At 46.0% G+C, this 20,529-nt stretch overlaps 1 protein-coding gene across 3 annotated transcripts in view; it reads left to right on the top strand.

The window, feature by feature from the left end:
* Window positions 1-17,615, top strand: part of SYBU (syntabulin) — a 79,135-nt gene extending 61,520 nt beyond the window's left edge. For 2 of the 3 annotated variants that reach the window (XM_081503073.1, XM_081503074.1), the window contains 4 exons: window positions 3,319-3,421; window positions 11,228-11,431; window positions 13,544-13,693; window positions 15,726-17,615. In XM_081503073.1, the coding sequence (XP_081359199.1) occupies window positions 3,319-3,421; window positions 11,228-11,431; window positions 13,544-13,693; window positions 15,726-16,851 (1,583 nt within the window). In that variant the 3' untranslated portion in view covers window positions 16,852-17,615. Of the gene's footprint in view, window positions 1-2,661; window positions 2,973-3,318; window positions 3,422-11,227; window positions 11,432-13,543; window positions 13,694-15,725 lie in introns of all 3 variants that reach the window. The other variant, XM_081503075.1, reaches the window with a different exon arrangement.
* Window positions 17,616-20,529: the final 2,914 nt, after the last annotated feature.

Below are 20,529 nucleotides of genomic sequence, written 5' to 3'. Positions count from 1 at the left end.
TCTTTTTAAGTCCTGCAGAGTAATAATAACAGCTAACATTTATTTAGAGCTTACAACAGATCAGGTGTTTTTCTGAGACAGGAGATAGATACTCATTGCTTACAATAACCCCATGAGGTGGATGCTATGATTATCAATCTCCATTTACAGATTAAGAAATCAAGACAGAGTGAGGTGAAGTAATGTGCCTATTATGTCTTCCATCTCATAAGCAGTAGAGGTGGGATTTGAACCTGGGCTGTCTGATTCAGGGCTTATGTTTTTAGGTTAGGAACTCTCTTTGTATGACTCTAGTAACCCACAAGAGCATTGAACTACATACAGTACCCACCCCAATCACCTAGTTGTATACGCTGTTTAAAGGAAATACATAAAGAGTGCCTCTCCTTGGTATCTTTGTTGCAGCTAATAGATAGATAAGAGGTTTTCAGGTCTCCAGCTGTTCTCTTAGTTATCCTGTTTAGTAAATGGGGAGAATATATTCAGATGCCATAGTAAAATTGACTTTTCTGTATATCCCTTTTTAAAAAAGAGTGCATTGACTTTACATGACAATAAGCAAACTGTAAATAGTTTATATTTTTAAAAGTCATCAACAGAAATAGGCAAGTAGCATTTACATTCTTCACTGTAATATTACTCAGATAGTCCTGAATACAGTTGTACCCTGGATGGGTCTTCTCAGTCTCTTTCTGATGTGCACAAGGTAAGTTAGAAAAGCACAGGAACAAAGTGCCCTTAGGCCCTGCAAACACTAACAGGTCAATATATTGAGTGCCAGTAGCAATAAATTTAGAACAACGTGGTCCCTTCAGCTCAAGGTACATAATAACTGCAGAGGGGCTTCCCCGGTGGTGCTAGTGGTAAAGAACCCACCTGCCAGTGCAGGAGATATAAGAAGATGCCCTGGAGGAGGGCATGACAACCCACTCTAAGTTTTATTGCTCAGAGAATCTCATGGACAGAGGAGCCTGGTAGACTACAGTCCATGGGGTCAGGGTTACTTACAAAGAGCCAGAAACGACTGAAGCAACTTAGCGCGCGCACACACACACAATAACTGCAGGTCAGAGGCATCGTTAAATAACAATGGATTTTCAGCAAAGGTCTGTTTCTGTTCTAGAATTTCCATTTTTATGCAGGCAGTTAAATTATATTGATGGGTCTTTGCATACCTTTTAAAGAATGAAAATTGGGTGTCTCAGAGTAATAATTTTACATCAGAAAATAATATCTTAACCCTGATGGCTGCAACCACAGGACCTATTTTTGAAAATCATCCACCTTTATCATTTTATAACCAACCTGGTAATTTGCTAGCAGACAAAGTTGGAGCAGACTGTCAGGACTACTGTATTCCTGGGTAGCATTACCAATCATGAGTCCTTGAAACTGTGAAATACTATAGTTTAGCCAACGCATTACTCAGAGGCAACTAATTAAGTTCAAGGAGCTTCTGGGAGTTCATTACATCATTAGACAAAGTCTCTGAAATCCAGAAGGAATAGCCAGTCCTGGTTCTGATAAATTGCTACCTTAATCCTCCCAGAATTCTGCTGGGAGTTGGGATTCTCAGCTGTTATCTGCCCTAAGGGGTCCTTCCTGATCTCTTTTCCAGAAGAGGCTGACCTTCCCGAGAGGTCCTAGAAACCAGACAAGGGATCTTTCTCTTTGCCTTGCTGTTACTCGCCTCCCCCTTCAGCAAAACCAAAACACACCGTCAGTAAGAGCATCTGTTTACCAGTGGGCCAGTCTGGCCGCCTCTTGTCCTCGTGGCTCATCTTGGCTGTCAGGGAGATGGTAGTTTATTCAGGAACCTCCCCAGGTCCCGCTTCTTTTACAGTCTTCTTGGGACATGTTATCACAGGGGTAGCATGGGGATTTGGTCCTGGACAGAATTCATCACCCACAAGCCTTGGGCAAATAAATCAACTTTTGTTTCCTCAACAGTAGAAGACAAGGTTAATATCTGCCTTACACAGATGTCGAGATTAATAGGTCAAGGAATAGAAAGAATCTTGAACAAGGGCCTGGAACCTAGTAGGCTCTCAATAAAGAGTCACAATCATCAGGACTTCAGTGGTTAAAGTTCTGTGCATCCAAAGCAGGGGGCATGGGTTTGACCCCTATTTGGGGAACTAAGCTCCTACATGTACACAACGCAGCCTAAAAAGTAAAATTAAATTAAAAATAAATGATGATTACTAGTCACTGCCTATCAGAAACTCAAGTGATTTAGATTATTCGTATTTTCCTCAATCAGAAATGTGATCTGGTTCTGAGTTCTAGGCCAGAAGAGTCACAAATTGTGGCATAGGAGTTGAGAAACAAGATCAAATAAAATTGTGTACCTCGATTGATTTTTCCAAAAGCATTTGGACTTTCATCTTAAAAAAAAAATCCTCTTTCTTTTCTTCCTGTTGTCCTGTTACCTCTTCCACGCCCCTGAACTTCCAGGCAATCCATGGAATGTTTTCATTATTACTATTTCAAAACTTTGTTTTGTTAAAAATGAATTTATGTTCATTATTCTACCACACAGCATGTTTTCAATTATACACTGAACCCTAGTCTGTGCTTAAAACATACTGTGATCTTTGTAAACAACCCCTCCACCTACCCCCCAAAACTGCGGTTTCAAATCTCAATTATCATTCACAGGTTCCATCACTGGTCACTGTGAACTTGTTTCACAGCTCTCTGGAAATGTTAAGTTCCTGCTGTTCTGTTAAGGTTGTGTTCTTCATAGAAAAGCTGCAGCTGCGGTCAGAGAAGTGGAGGATCAGATAGCGGGGCTTGGAGCTGTTATCTGGAGCGCAGGCTTTCCTCCTATTTCGAGCCGGTTGATTATCTCCAGACCCTAACGTGCCAAATTCAAGTATGGCTAGACGACTGCAAAGCCGAAAGATAAACTCTCTTGGAAAAACCGCTCTGGGGCTGACAAGCTTGTTTTTCTTGCTGCCGAACTTGAGGTCGGCGCGTTCATGTTCCGGGCGCGCCCGGGGAACCGGGAGGGAACGACGGGCGCTGTCTCCGGACTGGGAGACCGCGGCTCGTCCGCGGAAAGCCAGGCATCTAGGAAACGGGCCTCCCGGTGCTTCCAGGCTGTGTTTAGGCGACACCGTCCTCATGCCTGCGCCTCCTCTCGTCGGCTTTGAGGAAAACGCTGGGAGCCTGGGAGCGCTGGAACCCCGCCACGTGCTGCGTCCGTGTGCCAACGCGGGAGCCGGGGACCTCAGAGGGCAGGGCATCGGCCAGCGGGCTCTCGGGTGTCGAGTTTCCTGTCCGTCATGCTTCTCCCCGCCTTTGTTTTTTCAGGTAGTGAAGCTGATTTTAGCTCCTCGAGCAGCACCGGCAGCATCTCGGCTCCTGAGGTCCCCATGTCTGCCGCCGGGAGCAAGCGGTCCTCTTTCTCACGCAAGTAGGCCCGCCTCCAGCTCCCACTCTGTCCTCGTTAAGACACGCTGCACGGGTGGCTTATCTCTCCTTAACCTGTTTTTCTAGACACCTGGCTTTACTGCTGTCCATTTCCGTTTCGTGATTCTTCAGTGAATGGGTTTGGGGTTGGTGGCGTTTTTCAGTGATTCACGGTTGGTACTTTGCCCAGCCTTACCTGCCGTGGTCACGTGGTTGGCCCTGCGTACACCCATGTGGGGCTCCCCGCTCATCCCGTCCCCGGCGCGGGGAGCCCTGCTCCTCCGGCCCCCACCCGTGTGCTCACCTGGGAATCAGGCTGGTTGTCTCCCATTTCCCAGCCAGCCCCCTCCTTCTTGAATCTGTCCTCTTGGCCGTAAAGCCTCTGACTTTACCCTTTCTTGCCTCTAGCTGAGCTTCCTTTTTGTGAAAGAAGCATCATGACCTTCTGGGCCACCCCCAATATTCACTTGGGGAAGGGGTGAAGAAAGTATAAAGTCCATAGGTCGGGGTGCCCCCCACCCCCAAAAAGAAAGGTCGAACAGAATAGTGACCTGTGTGGGCTCTTGGTTGTAATGCCAGCACCACCACTTCCAGGCCTTGTGGCCCCCACCAAGTTGTTCAGCTTCTCTATGCCTGAGTGTCCTCATCTGGAAAGTACGGTAACCGTCATACCCACCTTGTAGGGTTTATTTGTTGTTGTTTAGTTGCTGAGTCATGTCCAACTCTTTTGTGACCCCATGGACTGGAGCCTGACAGGCTCCTCTGTCCATGAGATCTCCCAGGCAAGAATACTGGAATGGGTTGCCATTTCCTTCTCCAGGGGATCTTCCTGACCCTAGGGACTGAACCCACCTCTCCTGCATTGGCAAGCAGGTTCTTTACTGCTGAGCCACATGAGAACCCCTGTAGGGTTTATAGTTAGGGTTAAATTAGTTAATTCAGTAAAGTGTGTTTACTGTGTTTGAAGCACAGTAAACATCAGCACATGTTTGCCATTGGTGCTGTTTGGATTGAGGGGAGGGAAGGACCATGAGGGAAAAGGGGGCCACCGTTCACATTTGGTGGGACACGTTGTCAGCCCCAGGATTCTCTGCTGCCATCTGTAGCTTCATTTATTCATTTGGAATTTATTGAGCATCTATTATGAGGCAGTTTCTAGAGATATGGCAGTAAACAAAACTTAGGAAAACTGTATTTGTTCTAGGAGAGAAAGATAATACATGCGTGTAAATGATATAAATATTTTTTAAAAAACGTGCAGAAAAAGGATACAGAGACCCACAGTGTGTGGTATATTCTGGTTAGACTGGTTCTGGGAGACTGTGTGAAGAGGTGAGCTCTGGGCAGGGATCTGAACAGAGTGATGGAGTGAGTCACGTGACACTGGGGGTGATTGGTCCCTTGACTGTCCTGGGCCACAGTGTCCGAATGTGTAAAAAGGAGGTTGGACTGCATGATTCTCGAGGTCCCTTTTCTGCAGAAAAACTGTTTAGTTTCTAACTGCTTGCATTTCCAGGACTGAGCAAGCAAATGTTTCCCACTTCTCTTGGGTGAGCAGAAGATGTGGCTAATATTTATAAAGGGATCTGAGGCCCACAGTGCAGAGTTTTATTGTTAAAAACAAAGCTGAAGCCAGACAAACTTGTAACTAAAGAGTGAAGTCTGCAGTCAAGAACAATTCTTCTATCTCCAAATACTGTGTATTTTGGAAATAAAGTGCCTCTGGGATCACAGGATGAGACTATAAACATTCTCTGTACAGATCAGATGTGGCTTGCTCTGAGAATAAGCCATTTACCTCACCCAATCAAGGAATTAGCACATACCTGTGGTGCAAGGCATCAAAGAACAGAGAAGCAAAAGAAAAAAGAAATGGCCTGAAGAGCATACCAGTCTTAATAAGCATTTCAAAGGGATTTGAGTCTGTCATTAAATTCCAAGGTAATGTCAAGTATACTGACTGACTTGGAGAAAATATTCCAGTCTGGAACCCATGAATTCCCTCAGTGATGAAAAATTGATGTTTTAAACATAAAATAGCTTAATATAATTATGTGCAAATCAGATATATGCTTAATAGACAGGAAATTGAAATAGCCAAGTGTTCTGTCCATTATGCTCACTTTTTAAAAATCTGACCCAGGTACAGGCAGTGCACCATCAGTAGATTTCTGGGATGGGATGGTGCAGGTGTTTCACGTAATCTGTGTGTTCTACAGGACCGTGTGTGAGGACAGCTCCTCTGGATGGGCTGGTTCAGTTCAGTTCAGTTCAGCTGCTCAGTCGTGTCCGACTCTTTGAGACCCCATGGACTGCAGCACACCAGGCCTCCCTGTCCATCACCAACTTCCGGAACTTACTCTAACTCGTGTCCATTGAGTTGGTGATGCCATCCAACCATCTCATCCTCTGTGGTCCCCTTCTCCCACCTTCAATCTTTCCTGGAATCCACGCTCAACTTTTAAAGAGCTTATGATTCTTTTGGGCTTCCCAGGTGGCGCTAGTGGTAAAGAACCCGCCTGCCAATGCAGGAGTTATAAGAGAAGCAGGTACCATCACTGGGTTGGGGTCCCTTGGAGGAGGGCACAGCAGCCCACTTCAGTATTCTTGCCTGGAGAATCCCATGGACAGAGGAGCCTGGTAGGCTACAGTCCACAGGGTGGCAAAAATTCAGATACAACTGAAGCGACTTAGCACGCAGCACACCCCTGCACTAGAATCGCGGCATCTCAGCCACTCAACCACCAAGGAAGTCCTGAAGAGAATATTTTTGACAGGCGATTTCACAAAGGAAATGGCAATCCACAGAGGAGTCTAGCAGGCTACAGTCCATGGGGTCGCATGACTGAAGGATTAACACTTTCACACTTCACAAACAAAACTTGAACGATTTACTAACGACCTCCTCTTAGAAAAGGCTAACTCACTGGTCTTTCTGAGAAATTCTCTTTCTTAAACTAAAACTCTAATCTGACTAGAGGCAGCTAGAAGTGAAAAGAAAAAAAAAGAAAGCTCATGATTTGGAGTTAGATGGACCTGGGTTTGACTTGAGCATCTGTCGTATATTAGGTACGAGAAAGACCCAGAGCTCCCAGCCTCAGTTTCCTGTTCTGGAAAATGGGGTAATAATGGCATTTACCTTCCTGATTTAAATGAACTGAGAGATCTTTGCTACCCTATGGACTAGCCCACCAGGCTCCTCTGTCCATGGGGATTCTCCAGGCAAGAATACTTGAGTGGGATGCCATGCCCTTCTCTAAGGAATCTTCTTGACGCAGGGTTTGAACCTATGTCTCTTACGCCTCCTGTATTGGCAGGCGGGTTCTTTACCACCAGCGCCACCTGGGAAGCCCCTTAACACAGTGCCCAGAACTCAGGAAAAAAGTCATTAGATGGTTGTTTTAGTCAGTAGTGATAAAAATACTAATGAGCAAGATGCTGCTGCTGCCACCGATGGTGATGGTGGTGGTGGCGATGGTGATTATCATATCAGTTTGCTCAGGCTGTTATAACAAAAAAACACAGATTGGGGAGCTCTAAACCGCAGAGATTCACTTTCCACTATTGTGGAGGCTGGAAATCCAAGATCAAGGTGTTGGCAGGACTGGCTTCTTGCGGCAGCCCCTCTCCTTGGCTTGTAGATGGCCATCTCGTCCTTCTTTCCTTGCATAGTCTTTTCTCTGTGTCTGTGTCCAAATTCCCTCTCCCTATAAGCACACTAGTCAAATTGGATTGAGGCCCAACCTAGCACATTGTTTTAACAGAAATACCCTTTTTAAAGCCCTCTTTCCAAATACAGTCACATTCTTAGGTGCTGGGAGTCAGAGCTTCCACCTGTGAATTAGAGGAAGACACTGTTCAGCCTGTAACAATGATGATCAGGATGGTGAGGGCAAGGGTGAGGGTGTTACCTGAAGGAAAGGGCAAGGGCTGGGGAAGGGAGATTTCCCTGAGCACCTTATGAGGATCCCTTCTTCACCTCCGCGTTTCTCTCATTTCCACTTACTGGCTCAGGTTTGCAGGAAGGGGCACGAGGTAGCAGAATTCTCTCTCTCAGTGGACTGCATTCATCTTGTCCACCAGACCAAGGGACCTGGGGAGGGCTAGGAAGGTGGCATCAAATTTGTCTGTGTACGGCCTTGACAAGCATGGAATCCTGTTTCTCCACTGAAATGTTTTTGTATTTTTTTCTTATCATCATCCATGATGAGTTTGTACCCACATAAGTTAGCATTTGGACTAAACTAAATGTAAGGGACAGAATCGATCATTTAAAGCATGCAGTTTCTTTTTTAAACATTAGCTCTTACAAACAGCCTAGTAACTCATTTCCTGAAATTTATTTCAAGACTCAATTGTACTTTAATTTTGTATAGCAGATGAGTTCTTACAAAATCCTCACCTTATTTCATTTGTATGTCACTAATCATACATCTTAGCGCAAGCACCAAACTAAAGAAGTTGGTGGTGAATTCTTCAGGTTAATAACCACATACCTAGCCAGTAGCTAGTATACCTGTTTACAAACCTGAAACAATATATTCCATTTGTGGAAAGCTGGAGACATATCGTAGAGTTAAAAGACCTGGATTTAAATCCCAGTTGAGCTGTGAGTTCTTGGACCAGTTTTTTTCTTTTTCCCCCTGCTTGCGTGCATGCTAAGTTGCTTCAGTGAGTCCAACTCTTTGTGACCCCTTGGAGTGTAGCCCACCAGGCTCTTCTGTCCGTGGGATTCTCCAGGCAAGAATACTGGAGTGCGTTGCTATGCCTTCCCCAGGGGATCTTCCCAACCTAGGGATAGAACATGAGTCTCTTTCATCTCTTGCATTGACAGGTGGGTTCTTTACCACTAGCACCACCTGGAAAGCCCTTCCCCCCGCCCCCCAGCTTCATTTATTTCTCATAACTTGAGTACTTCCCATACTTCATATAATGTAAAAGGAAAGTGATCATCTGACCAGCCTTACTGTCATAAATCTTATTGCTGTGATGGTCAAAGTTAAGTGAAACAATGTTCATAAAGCCCTTGCAACAGAGCTTGGGTTGCAGAAGGTGCTTGGTGAAGAATTCCCTGGATCAACATGAGGGGTAGCGCTTTACTTTTTCTCCTAACTTGTAATGGTTAACCCTCCACATTTCTCATAGCCACATGAAGAAATAGGCCAGTCGGTGCCAGACTTAGAAGTGAAGCAGAGAGAAGCACCTCCCAAGCCAGAGAACATGTTCTTTCCTGCCCCGCCCCTACCACAGAGTTGCTGAAGTTGGTTTGTCACAAAGCCATCAGCCCATCTGTTCCATATAAAGTGTCCCCTTTCACAAAAAAAGGAGGCAGAGTCCATTTGTATGATTTCAAAAGGAAAGAACTTTTTAACTTTAGGATTTCATGATGTTTCATTTATATGTGATTTACTGGGTTGAGTGCTAGTTCAAATTGTATTAGATTTTAAGTAATTGCGATTTTGGAGCCAAGTAGACCCAAGCACATACACTCATACTGACGTTCACTCATGTTTCTCAGTGAGATGCGTCTGTTGGATACACTTGCAATCAAAATTGCAAAGAGAGACTGTCAAAAAGCAGCACTGCTGTATGAAAAGTATCGTTTTCCCTTTTACTTCCTTGTAATGCCATCAAGATATATTCCTGACATAGATGTGCTATCCTATTTAAGTAATTTCTACATTCTTAAGATGCTTCCTTACACTGCATTGCTGTTGTTGTTTAGTCACTGTGTCCAACTCTGCAACCCCATGGACTCTAGCCCGCCAGGCCCCTCTGTCTATGGGATTTCCCAGGCAAGAATACTGGAGTGGGTTGCCATTTCCTTCTCCAAGGGATCTTCCTGACCCAGGGATCAAACTCACATTTCCTGCATTGGCAGGCAGATTCTTTACCACTGAGCCACCAAAAAAGCCCATTCCTTACACTGTTTTGTGTGTATGTATACTCAGTCGTGTCCAACTCTTTGCAACGCCATAGACTGTAGCCTGCTAGGCTCCTCTGTCCGTGGAATTCTCCAGGCATGAATACTGGAGTGTGTTGCCATTTCCTCCTTCAGGGGATCTTCCCTACCCGGGATTGGACCCTCATATCTTGCATCTCCTGCATTGGCAGGCAGATTCTTTACCACTGCACCACCTGGGAAGCCCCATTCCTTACACAAGGGAGTGTCAAATCTATGGAACTAGATTAACAGGGAAGTTCAAACAATATTATCCAAAAATAGTACCTTGCAGTTGAATTGCCCGTAACAGCTTATCCAGTGTATTCAACATGCATTCTTTATTTCCACATCACCTCTGTGAAAGTTATCATATATCCCCAATAGTAAGTGGCCTACTTGCTAAGTTCCTAGTAAGTGGCAGTGCCAGGACTTCAACCCAGTTTGTTCACTTAGCAGTCATTTAGGGAGAACCTACCTGTGCTAGGAGGTAGAGGGGATATAAGAGCACAAGCTATGTTTCTGCCCTCAGGATGCCCTAGTCTGGTGGCAAGGACAGACAAGCCTGCCGTGGTGACGCACTGTGCTAAGTTCCATGGTGTAGTGTGCACAGTGGGGTGGGAAGCACCAGGGGATGCCACCTACACCAGCCTAGAGAAGGAAGGGTCCAGAGAAGGCTGCTTGGAGAAGGTTCCCATCCATCTCGAAGTAGGAGGTATCCAGAGGCTCAGGGTAGGGAGCAGAAGAACATTCTAGATAAAGAAAATAAGTTCAAAATTAAAAGGATGATGGAGAGCATGGACCTTCAGGAAATTAAATTGTCTGGAATGCAGGTGGGGGGGAGGAGGGGCAGAGGATGGTTTGAATGCAGTGGTAGGGGGATGGGATCAAACTTTGTGAGCTGTATTGTGGAGTCTGGACTTTATTCTGGAGGCTGAATGGCTTTGAGGAGGCCGGTGACACTCAAATTGCGTGTTGGAAAAGCTGCTTTCACTGCAGGGACAGCCTCCTTGCTGAGAAGGCAAGACAAGAGGCAGGGAAAGAAAAGGGGTAATATTTCAGCAGTCAAATGATAAAGGTTTTGCTAAATCACTGGGGGCTTCCCAGGTGGCTCAGTGGTAAAGAACCCACCTGCCAATGCCAACGCAGGAGATGTGGGTGCCATCTCTGGGTTGGGAAGTTCCTCTGGAGGAGGAAATGGCACTCCCATTCTTGCTGGGAAATCCCATGGACAGAGGAGACTGGCGGGCTTCAGTCCACAGCGTCCAAAAGAGTTGGACACAACTCAGCAACTAAAAGAACAAGTCATTGGGAGTAGAAAGAAAAAGAAAACATATAGGTGGCTAAAATTACAGACGATGCATTTATGTGGGTTATAATTATCTGCCCTGTTTTTTTCCTTCTTCCTTTGGGCAAACTCCTTCTCCCTCAGCCTCCAAATGATCCACCCCAGTTTTCTGACCCAACGTGAACCAAACCCGAATATTTTAAAGTACAAACAGGTATACTGAAACAGACGCCACATCTTTAAAACAGCCTCTAGAATGAAACTAAAACAAAGCAATGTTTTATATGGTTTGTGTTCTTAGCAAGCAGCTGGGTTTAATCCAAAACAAGCTTTATGGTCAGAAACTATTTGAAAGAACAGCAGAGGGAGGGAGCCCCGTGCTGACAACACAGGAGAGAAAATATCAGGCAGGTGGGAAGAAGGCGCTCATAAAGCCAAGTTACTCTAATCATTGTATGACCCCTTCCAGCCCTATGGATTGGATTTCCTCAGTGGTGACTAGGTTTAAGAAGGAATAGAGCATTCGCACTTGGGTATTCCCGGCCCCAAGGATTCTAACATGCTTCATGCTTCTCTCCCAGTCGAGGTCCCCACGGGCGGAGCAATGGAGCTTCATCCTACAAGTCTGGCAACAGCCCACCCTCCCCACGAGGGAAGGACTTTCTGGCCATGCTCTGCAGGAACCAGTTGAGTCCTGTTAACATCCACCCCAGTTATGCGCCTTCTTCCCCGAGCAGCAGCAACTCCGGCTCGTACAAAGGAAGTGACTGTAGCCCTGTCACGAGGTGAGTGCCGTCCATCTCCCAACTCATGGTTCTTAGTTTGTCCTACTTGTAAGCTTCTCTTTAAAAACAAAGCAAAACAAAAAAAACCCTTGCAGTGTCTTCCCTGGTGGCTCAGTGATACAGAATCTGCCTGCCAAATAGAGTCAGGTTTGATCCCTGGGTCAGGAAGGTCCCCTGGAGGAGGGCATGGCAACCCACTCCAGTATTCTTGCCTGGAGAATCCACCAGGATAGAGGAGCCTAGTGGACTACAGTCCATGGGGTCGCAAAGAGCCGGACATGACTAAGAGATGGAGCACGCACGCGTACAACTCTCCATTCCCTGCCTTGTTCTGCAATATGACACGTCTCTTTCCTTTCCCGCACTCAGTGACATGAACCCAACATGAACCGAACCCGAATATTTTAAAGTAGAAACAGGTATACTGAAACAGATGCCACATCTTTAAAAGAGACTCTGGAACAAAACTCAAGGGCTGCTGCAGAAAGGACAGGAGCCACAATTTCTAATAAGGCTCAGCAGTCCCAGGAGTTACTGGCTAGGCAAGAGAGAGAGCACAGCATCAGTAGGATGGTCCTACATATTTTCCTCCGAATGGGGAAGAGTCATTGGTGTGTTTGCTCGTTCATTCAAACGCCAGATGTTTACTGAGTACCACACTGTATCCAGTGCCGTGAGAAGCACTGGGAATAGAGCCATAAACAACAGAGGTCCCCGTGCTGATGCCCAGAGAAGAAAAACAGTAGCCATCTAATGACAGAAATGCATTAGGATTATTCTGCAAGTACCTGTCATTCTGTGTAAAAGCTGAGAACTGGGAATTCCCTGGTGGTCCAGTGGTTAAAGACTTTGCTGTCCAGTGCAGGGGAGTGCAGGGTCAGTCCCTGGTCATGGAGCTAGGATCCCACATGCCTCGCAGCCAAAACATAAAAACAGAAGCAGTACTGTAATAAATTCAATAGCGACTTTTAAAATGATCTGCAACAACAAAAAAAAATCTTAAAAGAAAAAAAGGTGGACACAGGATCCATTTGGAGGGGTCAAAGGAGGCCTCTCTAAAAAAGCGAAATTGAAATGAGATCTGAAGGTCAAGCAAGGAATGAATTAGTCCCTGGAAGGCACGAGGTTGCAGAAAAAAGGAACCGTACATCCAGATGGGCCCTAGCAGGCCAGTTGGGAACTGGATGCTGGGCACGGGCCACCTTGGATGGAGTGCAGGCTCAGCGCCAGCAGGGCAGATACGGGGGCTTGGCCTGGGTCCTGAATTGGGGAAGAAGCTGCCAGCCCTCCTCCTTCCATCTTCCTCCTCCAGGGCGTCTGGGTCTCATAGTCAGCTTTCTTAGAGCAGGAGGGATGCCCCGCTCTAGGCCAGGCCTGACAGGGGCCAGGATTCCAGTGAAGGAAGCTTCACAGAGCGCCGGACGCCTCTCTTACAAACCCTATCTGGTGCGAGTAGACTAGCCCTTTTCCCTTCAAAAGAAGGAAACTTTCCACCAAATCAGCACCCTCACGTCAGGAACTGATATCAGAACAATCGGAATTCAACCAACAACAATCAAGAACTTTAGGCAAGTGGCACATTGTGTGGAAGCGAGGTCATCTCGCTCCCTTCCTGCCCCCACTCATTGTCCTTTAACATAACAGCCTCTTACTCTGAACTGACAGGCGGGCCTCTGGACAATTGTGCATTATTTTACAGGAGTTCCTCCCTAAGCCACAGAAAATCTCCCTCTCCTGGCCCCACCCCCTTGACAAAGCCCCGCCCCCAATCTTTCCAGTTATGCGCAGTCCTGAGTGGCAGGTGGATGACTGTTCCCCTTCTGAGGTGAAGAGAAGTGAAAGTCGCTCAGTCATGTCTGACTCTGCGACTCCATGGACTGTAGCCAGCCAGGCTCCTCTGTCCACCGAATTTTCCAGGCAAGAATACTGGAGTGGGTAGCTGTTCCCTTCTCCAGGGGATCTTCCCAACCCAGGGATCAAAGTGAGGCCACTCACTGTTGGGCTTTAAGATCCCAGCACACAGCTGCCGTTTCTTCTCAAGCTGTTTTAGCTGTGCCTTAACTTTTCTTTTTTATAGAAAAAGTAATATTTCATTTACTTGGATTGTTTCAGGCGGTCTGGAAGGTACATGTCCTGTGGTGAAAATCATGGTGTCAAACCCCCAAATCCAGAGCAGTACTTGACTCCTCTGCAGCAGAAAGAGGTTACGGTGAGACACCTGAAGACCAAGCTCAAGGAGTCTGAGCGCCGACTGCATGAGAGGTGAATTCTCATTCCTTGCACGCTGTGGTTTAGAACGCTTTCTTTTTCCATAAAGTGAAATGTGAACCCACGCTATAGAAAAGAAGAAAAATGACTTCATTTAATTTCTGTCAGATTTCTTAAATCAGTCTCTCAGAAGAGTCATTTGATAATCCTGAGTGATTTGACTCTTTCAGGAGTTCAGGGAACCCTCCTGGTTTGGAAGGGACCCTCTGCTTTTTCTGGGTGTGTCCAGCTTTGACGTGAAGAGCAGGGTGTGTGCGGAGCTATTTTTAAAGGACAGAACACTTGCAGGAACAATGCCGTACTACCAGTAGAATGGGTCACACACAGTTGGCCCCTATGAAACCCTGTTTATCTGTGTCAGAGAGTGGATGGCCCTGTGCATTGTGATTCCTGCAAGCTATTTCTGTGCTGAAGGAAAAGGTTCATTATTCTTGGCCAAGTGTTAAGGTAATTTAAAAAAAGAAAAACAACAGCCCAAGCTTAAGAGATCTTATCTCAGAGAGAAAAGACCTTTGACGTCTTGGGACAGGCCAGATTTTCTGCTTGGTAGTTTTTCTGAGAGCTCTGACCAGGGTTGATGGTGACATGAGTCAGATCCTACTTTCTGGAAGTCTTGGTTTATGTTTTGAGGAATCTCTAGGATGGTTTGAATCTCTGTGAGGGAGGTGTGGAAAGGCAGTGAAACTAGAGAATAGTCAAGCCTAAACGTAAAGAAGCAATACGCACAACATCTCTTCACATATGTCAGGATCCTGACTATGTGGTCTTGTCATATTCACTGAGAAAATGAGGACATACATTTACATTGACTAGGAAGAAATTATATGTAAGGAAAAAAAATTTTTTAACAAATATCTAGAAATACTGTCCTGTGAAGAAGCTAACCATTCCCTTCAGTGTAGGATGGATCTAATGTCATCTTGCCTGAGAAGAGATGGAATTATCAACATTTTCATAAAGTCCTTGCAACATGTAACTTTTTATGATTTAAAAAAAATTTTTTTAAGTTATCATTGGATATGATCAGAACTGTTTTGCAGTGCTAATGCTTATCAGTCTGTCTTCTGCCTTTGACACATAATTAAAAGTGATATGGAATTTCCTTCCACAAATTGTTTTGTGGACATATGAAAGAGTAGGCTATGGAGATTCAAGCAGGCTAAGAGACTCTAATGTGTTCTAATAAAATAATTTCCAATATTAAGTAAAGGGCTGCCTCAGAGATATTGCAGGTTTGGTTCCAGACCACTGCAATAAAGCAAATTGCAGTAAAGTGAGTTATATGAAATTTTCCACTTCTTAGCACATATAAAAGTTGTTTTACTACACTGGAGTCTATTAAGTGTGCAATAGCATTATACCTAAAAAAATGTACAAACCTTAATTTAAAAATATCCTAATTGCTAAAAAATGCTGACCAGTGTCTGACAAAGCAGGGTTGCCACAAACCATCAATTTGTAAAAGACATAGTATCTACAAAGCATGATAAGGCAAAGTGCAATAAAACTAGTCTGTCTGTATTAAACAGAGGATAATGCTTGAAAGATGGCTCAGACCGTAAAGAATATGCCTGCAATGCGGGAGACCTGGGTTCGATCCCTGGGTAGGGAAGTTCTCCTGGAGGAGGGCATGGCAACCCACTCCAGTATTCTTGCCTGGAGAATCCTCATGGATAGAGGAGCCTGGTGGGCTACAGTCTATCGGGTCACAAAGAGTCGGACACGACTGAGCGACTAAGCAGGATGCTTGAAAAGTACTTAGTGCCATGTCAGATATAGAGTGGACACTATGAAAAAGAAAAAAACAATAATAGCAAAATTTTTATTCTGATTCTAATCACCGTTATTATTTTAGCTATTTTACAATGAAAAGGGAGCCATACAGGGCTAATACCTTCGAAAGAAAGGGGAAAAAAATCGAAACTTACATAACCTGTATGTTTCCGGTGGGAGAGCATGGGCTCTAGGTGGGGTGTCCGAGTTGGCCTTTTTTTCTTTCTGAGCCGTGCTTGTCTTCCGGCCCTAGGGAGAGTGAGATCGTGGAGCTGAAGTCCCAGCTGGCCCGAATGCGCGAGGACTGGATCGAGGAAGAGTGCCACCGGGTGGAGGCCCAGCTGGCCCTCAAGGAGGCCCGGAAGGAGATCAAGCAGCTCAAACAGGTCATCGAAACGATGCGGAGCAGCCTGGCCGATAAAGACAAAGGCATTCAGAAATATTTTGTGGACATCAACATTCAGAACAAGAAGCTGGAGTCGCTCCTCCAGAGCATGGAGATGGCGCACAGCGGCTCGCTGAGGGACGAGCTGTGCCTCGACTTCCCCTGTGAGTCCTCGGAGAAGGGCTTGGTCCTCGGCACAGCCTTGGGGCCGACGGAGGATGCTCTGTCCCCGGAGGAGCCGGCCACTGAGGAGGGGGCCGACAGCGAGCTGCTGGGGGCAGACGGCGCGGCCCCCGACGAGGATGTGTTCGAGGAGCTGGTGACAGGTGCCATCCCGGAGCCGGAGCTGCCCGGCGCCGAGGTCGTGGCGCTGGGCTACGAGGCGACGGCGGCGGAGGGCCGCGGAGCGCGCCGCGCGGTGGTGGAGCGGGCGGTGCAGACCGACGTGGTGCCCTACAGCCCGGCCGTCTCCGAGCTCCTCCGGCACGTGCTCCGGCTGCAGGACCCCAGTCCCACCTCCAGCGCCGCGACCCCCGACGAGGAGTCCGGGGACGACCCGACCGAAAGCTTCCCGGAGCCCGAGATCTCCGCCTTCGTGGTCGATTTAACTCCCCGGAATCCAAACTCGGCCATCCTTTTGTCTCCCGTGGAGACCCCGTCCCCCGCGGCGGGTCCCGAGGCGCGTGGGAACCGCCTCATGAGAGAGCTGGATTTTGCGGGCTCGGAGGCGGCGGCGGCGGCGGAGGAGGAGGTGAGGCTGGACGGCCCGGGCCCACTGGCCCGCGCGGGGGACATCGCCGGGCGCTACTGGAGCCGCAGCTTCCTGGTGGATCTGCTGGCCGTGGGGGCCCCCGTGGTCCCCACCGTGCTGTGGGCGTTCAGTACTCAGAGGGGGGGTACGGATCCCCTGTACAACATCGGGGCCCTGCTACGGGGCTGCTGCGTGGTGGCCCTGCACTCGCTCCGCCGCACCACCGAGCACATCAAAACCTAAAGAGACGATGTGGCTTCGGTCGGGTGGGCCCGCCTGCCCCCACCCCGTGCGGCACGGTGCCCGGTGGAGAAGCTGTGGGGTCGACCGGTGGCGGGCCCGGTTCTGTCGTTCTTGGCTCCTCGGTATTTGATTTGCACTATATTTAGTTGAGAGCCTGTTCCCTGTTGAAAACCGGAGGTATCTTCAAAGGCATGGAGGCCTGGTTCCAGTCAATGTCCCACCGGTGTGATAGAGAAAGCATGTTCGTGACCCTGCCCTTGTCGTCCGAGGTACCCGTGCTTATTATCCTAGTGGTTCAGGAAGAGAAAATGCAGAGTTTGCACTTTCAAGACAGCTTCTGTAAGGCTGGCATGTTATCTCCTTGCTTTGCTTTGTGCCGTTTTTCAAAAATGTGTAATTGTTAACAGCATTCCAATGGTCTTGTGCATAGCAGGGTACTGTAACCAAAAATAAAAATGTATTTGTGTAATGGGTTGGAAGAAGTCTTGAATAGCTCTTTAGTGTCTTACTTGGGGTTGATAAGGTTTGAGTGTTTGCAAATTTTTTTTTTTTTAACGAAATGTAGCTCCAGAGTCTGAAATGGCTTGTGTGTTCCTAAACCTGGTAATTGATGAAACTGTATGTAAGGTTTACATTGTATTAACTTATTTTTTGCTTATTATATATAGTGTTTTGTTGAAAATCGTTTGTAACCACACACTTCAGCATGATGAAAATAAAGATTAGTATTTCCATTGAAATAAATGTTCTATCCTCCTATAAAATAACTATCTCTGTGATTTTACTTCTGCATATGATAATAAAGACTATATGGATGGCACACCCTTCCATCTTTTAACAGTAGGAGCTGTAAAAATGGAATTAAATGATAAAGAGGGAAAAATAATTGTTCAGAAAAAGGTGAGGACTTCCCACTCTATCTTTTAAAAAGTATTATTTCTGAGATTCCCTGGTGGCTCAGTGGTAAAGAATCTGCCTGCGAATGCAGGAGACATGGGTTCGATCCCTGATCTGGAAAGATCCCACATGCGGTGGAGCAGCTAAGTTCGTGTGCCGCAACTATTGAGCCCATGCTCTAGAGCCTGGAAACTGCAACTACTGAGCCCAAGCACCATAATTACTGAAGCTCAAGAGCCCTAGAGTCCCATGCTCTGCGACAAGAGAAGCCACTGCAAGGAGAAGCCCAAGTACTGCAGCGCAACTGTAGAGTAGCCCCTGCTTGCCACAACCGGAGAAAAGTGTGTAAAGCAATGAAGACCCAGCATAGCTGAAAATAGAAATAAATAAAAACTACAATTAAAAAAATGTTTACGAAGCATTATTTCTGAGTATAAGTAGCTTTGATTCTTTGCTCTGAAGTTATCCATACACTTGTTTGTTCCCATGTTGGGTTAGCCAAAAGGTTGTTCATGCTTTTTCATAAGATGTAACAGAAGAAACCAATTGAACTTTTGGCCAACCCTGTACTTATTCAGATATACTGAGTGTTTTCAGGAGTTTGGGTTGATTTTGTTTGAAAGCATGCTAGGGGTTCAGAGAGGGAGGAGATGCCACACCATTTGCCTCCTGCCCGTGGAGTAATAGGGTGAGGGTGGGTGACTGGAAGGAATGAGATAGTATCACATCTGTTATTATTTCATTTGTTCTTTACTCCAGCCTTCAGAGGTGGGTATTATTCTATTTTACAGTTAAGGGAGCTGAGCCTTAAAAGAGGTAAATTGCTCAGAGTGTCATCATTCATCTCTAGAAGCCAAGGTTTCAAGCGTGCAAAGCACATGCCTTTTCCACTTTGCACACAAAGGGAAGAGACTGGAGTCTAGGATTTAGACTGGAGTCTAAATCCTAAGTTTTCACCCAGAAACAATTCTTCCACGGCACTTAATCAGCTTTGTGTACTAAGTCACTTCAGTCATGTCCAACTCTTTGCAACCTCAGGGACTGTAGCCCACCAGGCTCCTCTGTCCATGGGATTCTCCAGGCAAGAATACTGGAGTGGGTTGCCATACCCTCAGACATACTATATTTTTGCTGACTATGTCTTGGTTACTGCCCATCTCCCCCACTAAAATATTAGGGATCTGTGTTCTGTTTTATTCACAGATAAATGTCGAGAACTTAGAATGGTAGGTGGCACATAGTAGAGAGTTCTAAACAGAGCTGTTGAATGAATTCATCAAACAAATACTTATTGGGTGCTCTCATCCTAGGCACCTTGCTAGGTCTGTTATCAATAGTGAAGGGGACAGACAAGGATTCTGCCCTCAGGGAGCTTACATTCTATCTGTGAAAGACACAGAACACGCCATTGGATGAACAAGTTAACTCTGAATAATGGTAAGTGCTTCCAAGGAAATAAGGTGTTTTGACCAAGAGGTTTGGTGGTAAAGGCAAGGAACACATATCTGAAGAAATACCAACAATGTTAGTGTTAATGGATGAAAGAGAGCCAATCAGTGAAGATATGGGAGGTAAAATGTTGCAGAAATAACAGAGGCAAAGTTCCTGAGGCAGAAAAGGGCTTGATAGAGGGACATCAAGGAGGCCAATATGTCTGAAGCAGAGTGAGGGGGAAGGAGGTGGTTGAGAAGTGGAAGACAAGCTAGCTCATGTGGAGCCATGCAAACCGTGGGAGGGTTGGTTTGAATTTATTCCCAGAGCAGTGAGAAATATTAACAGACTTTATACAGGGCAATGATATAATCTGGGTTTTCTTCTTCTTTCTTATAAACTCTGTGTCTCCTCTGTGCAGGAGTGACAGCAGGAAGACCACTGTGATAGTCCAGATGAGTGGTGATGACAATCGGGAGGTAGAAGCGGATATAGAGATTAAGTTTAACAATTAAAGATATATCGTGAAAATAAAACTGATGTGATTCGCTGACAGGTGGAATATGGGGAGGAGATGAGAAAGGGTTTAAGGAAGAGAAACTAAGGATGTCTCACAGGTGTTTGACTTGAGCATCTGGCTCAATAGTGGTGTCATTTACTGAGAATGGAAAAGTTCAAGAGAAACAAGTTTAGAACAATAAATTTGAGATGTCTATTAAATATCTGTGTGGAAATGTCCAGAGAGTAATTGCATGTATGAATGTGAAAATCACAGCAGTCATCAGGACCAGGGTTCCTCAGCGTTCACATACTATGTAAAACCATGGGATGGATGAAATCATCCAGGGAGAGTGTAAAGAGGAGAAGAAGGCTGGGAACTGAGTCCTATGGTGCTTCCACATCTAGATAGAGGTAGGGTATGAAGAACCAACAAAACATCTGGAGGGAGAGAGGCAGCCCAAAGGCAGGAGGAAAACTTGGTGAAGGCAGGATCCTGAAAACCAAGAGCAGAGAATGGTCAGCTGTGTTGAAGTCCTATTAGAAGCTGAGTAGCATGAGAACGGATAGATGTCCATTGGCTTTGACAACAAAACTTTAGTGACTGTGGAGATCATTTTCTTTGCAAAAATGGGAATTGGAGCCGGATGGGAGTAGGTTGGAGACTGAATGGAAGAGAGGAAGAATCAATGTGTGCAGCTAACTTATTTTGAAGTTTTACTGTGAAGAAGAGGAGGGCTGTGGGTAGTAATTATAAGGGGATTTGAATTGCAAGGATTTGTTTTATTTTTTTCAATACCGAAAAGAAATAATGTTTGTACACTTTTGTGACTGAGCCAATGAAGAAAGAAA

This window comes from Giraffa tippelskirchi, chromosome 6, assembly GCF_054371585.1.
Source record: "Giraffa tippelskirchi isolate mGirTip1 chromosome 6, T2T-mGirTip1v1.2.pri, whole genome shotgun sequence".
NCBI classification, from domain to species: domain Eukaryota; kingdom Metazoa; phylum Chordata; class Mammalia; order Artiodactyla; family Giraffidae; genus Giraffa; species Giraffa tippelskirchi.
Note: the sequence above shows the minus strand (reverse complement) of the source record. Positions and strands in the feature narration are given on the sequence as shown.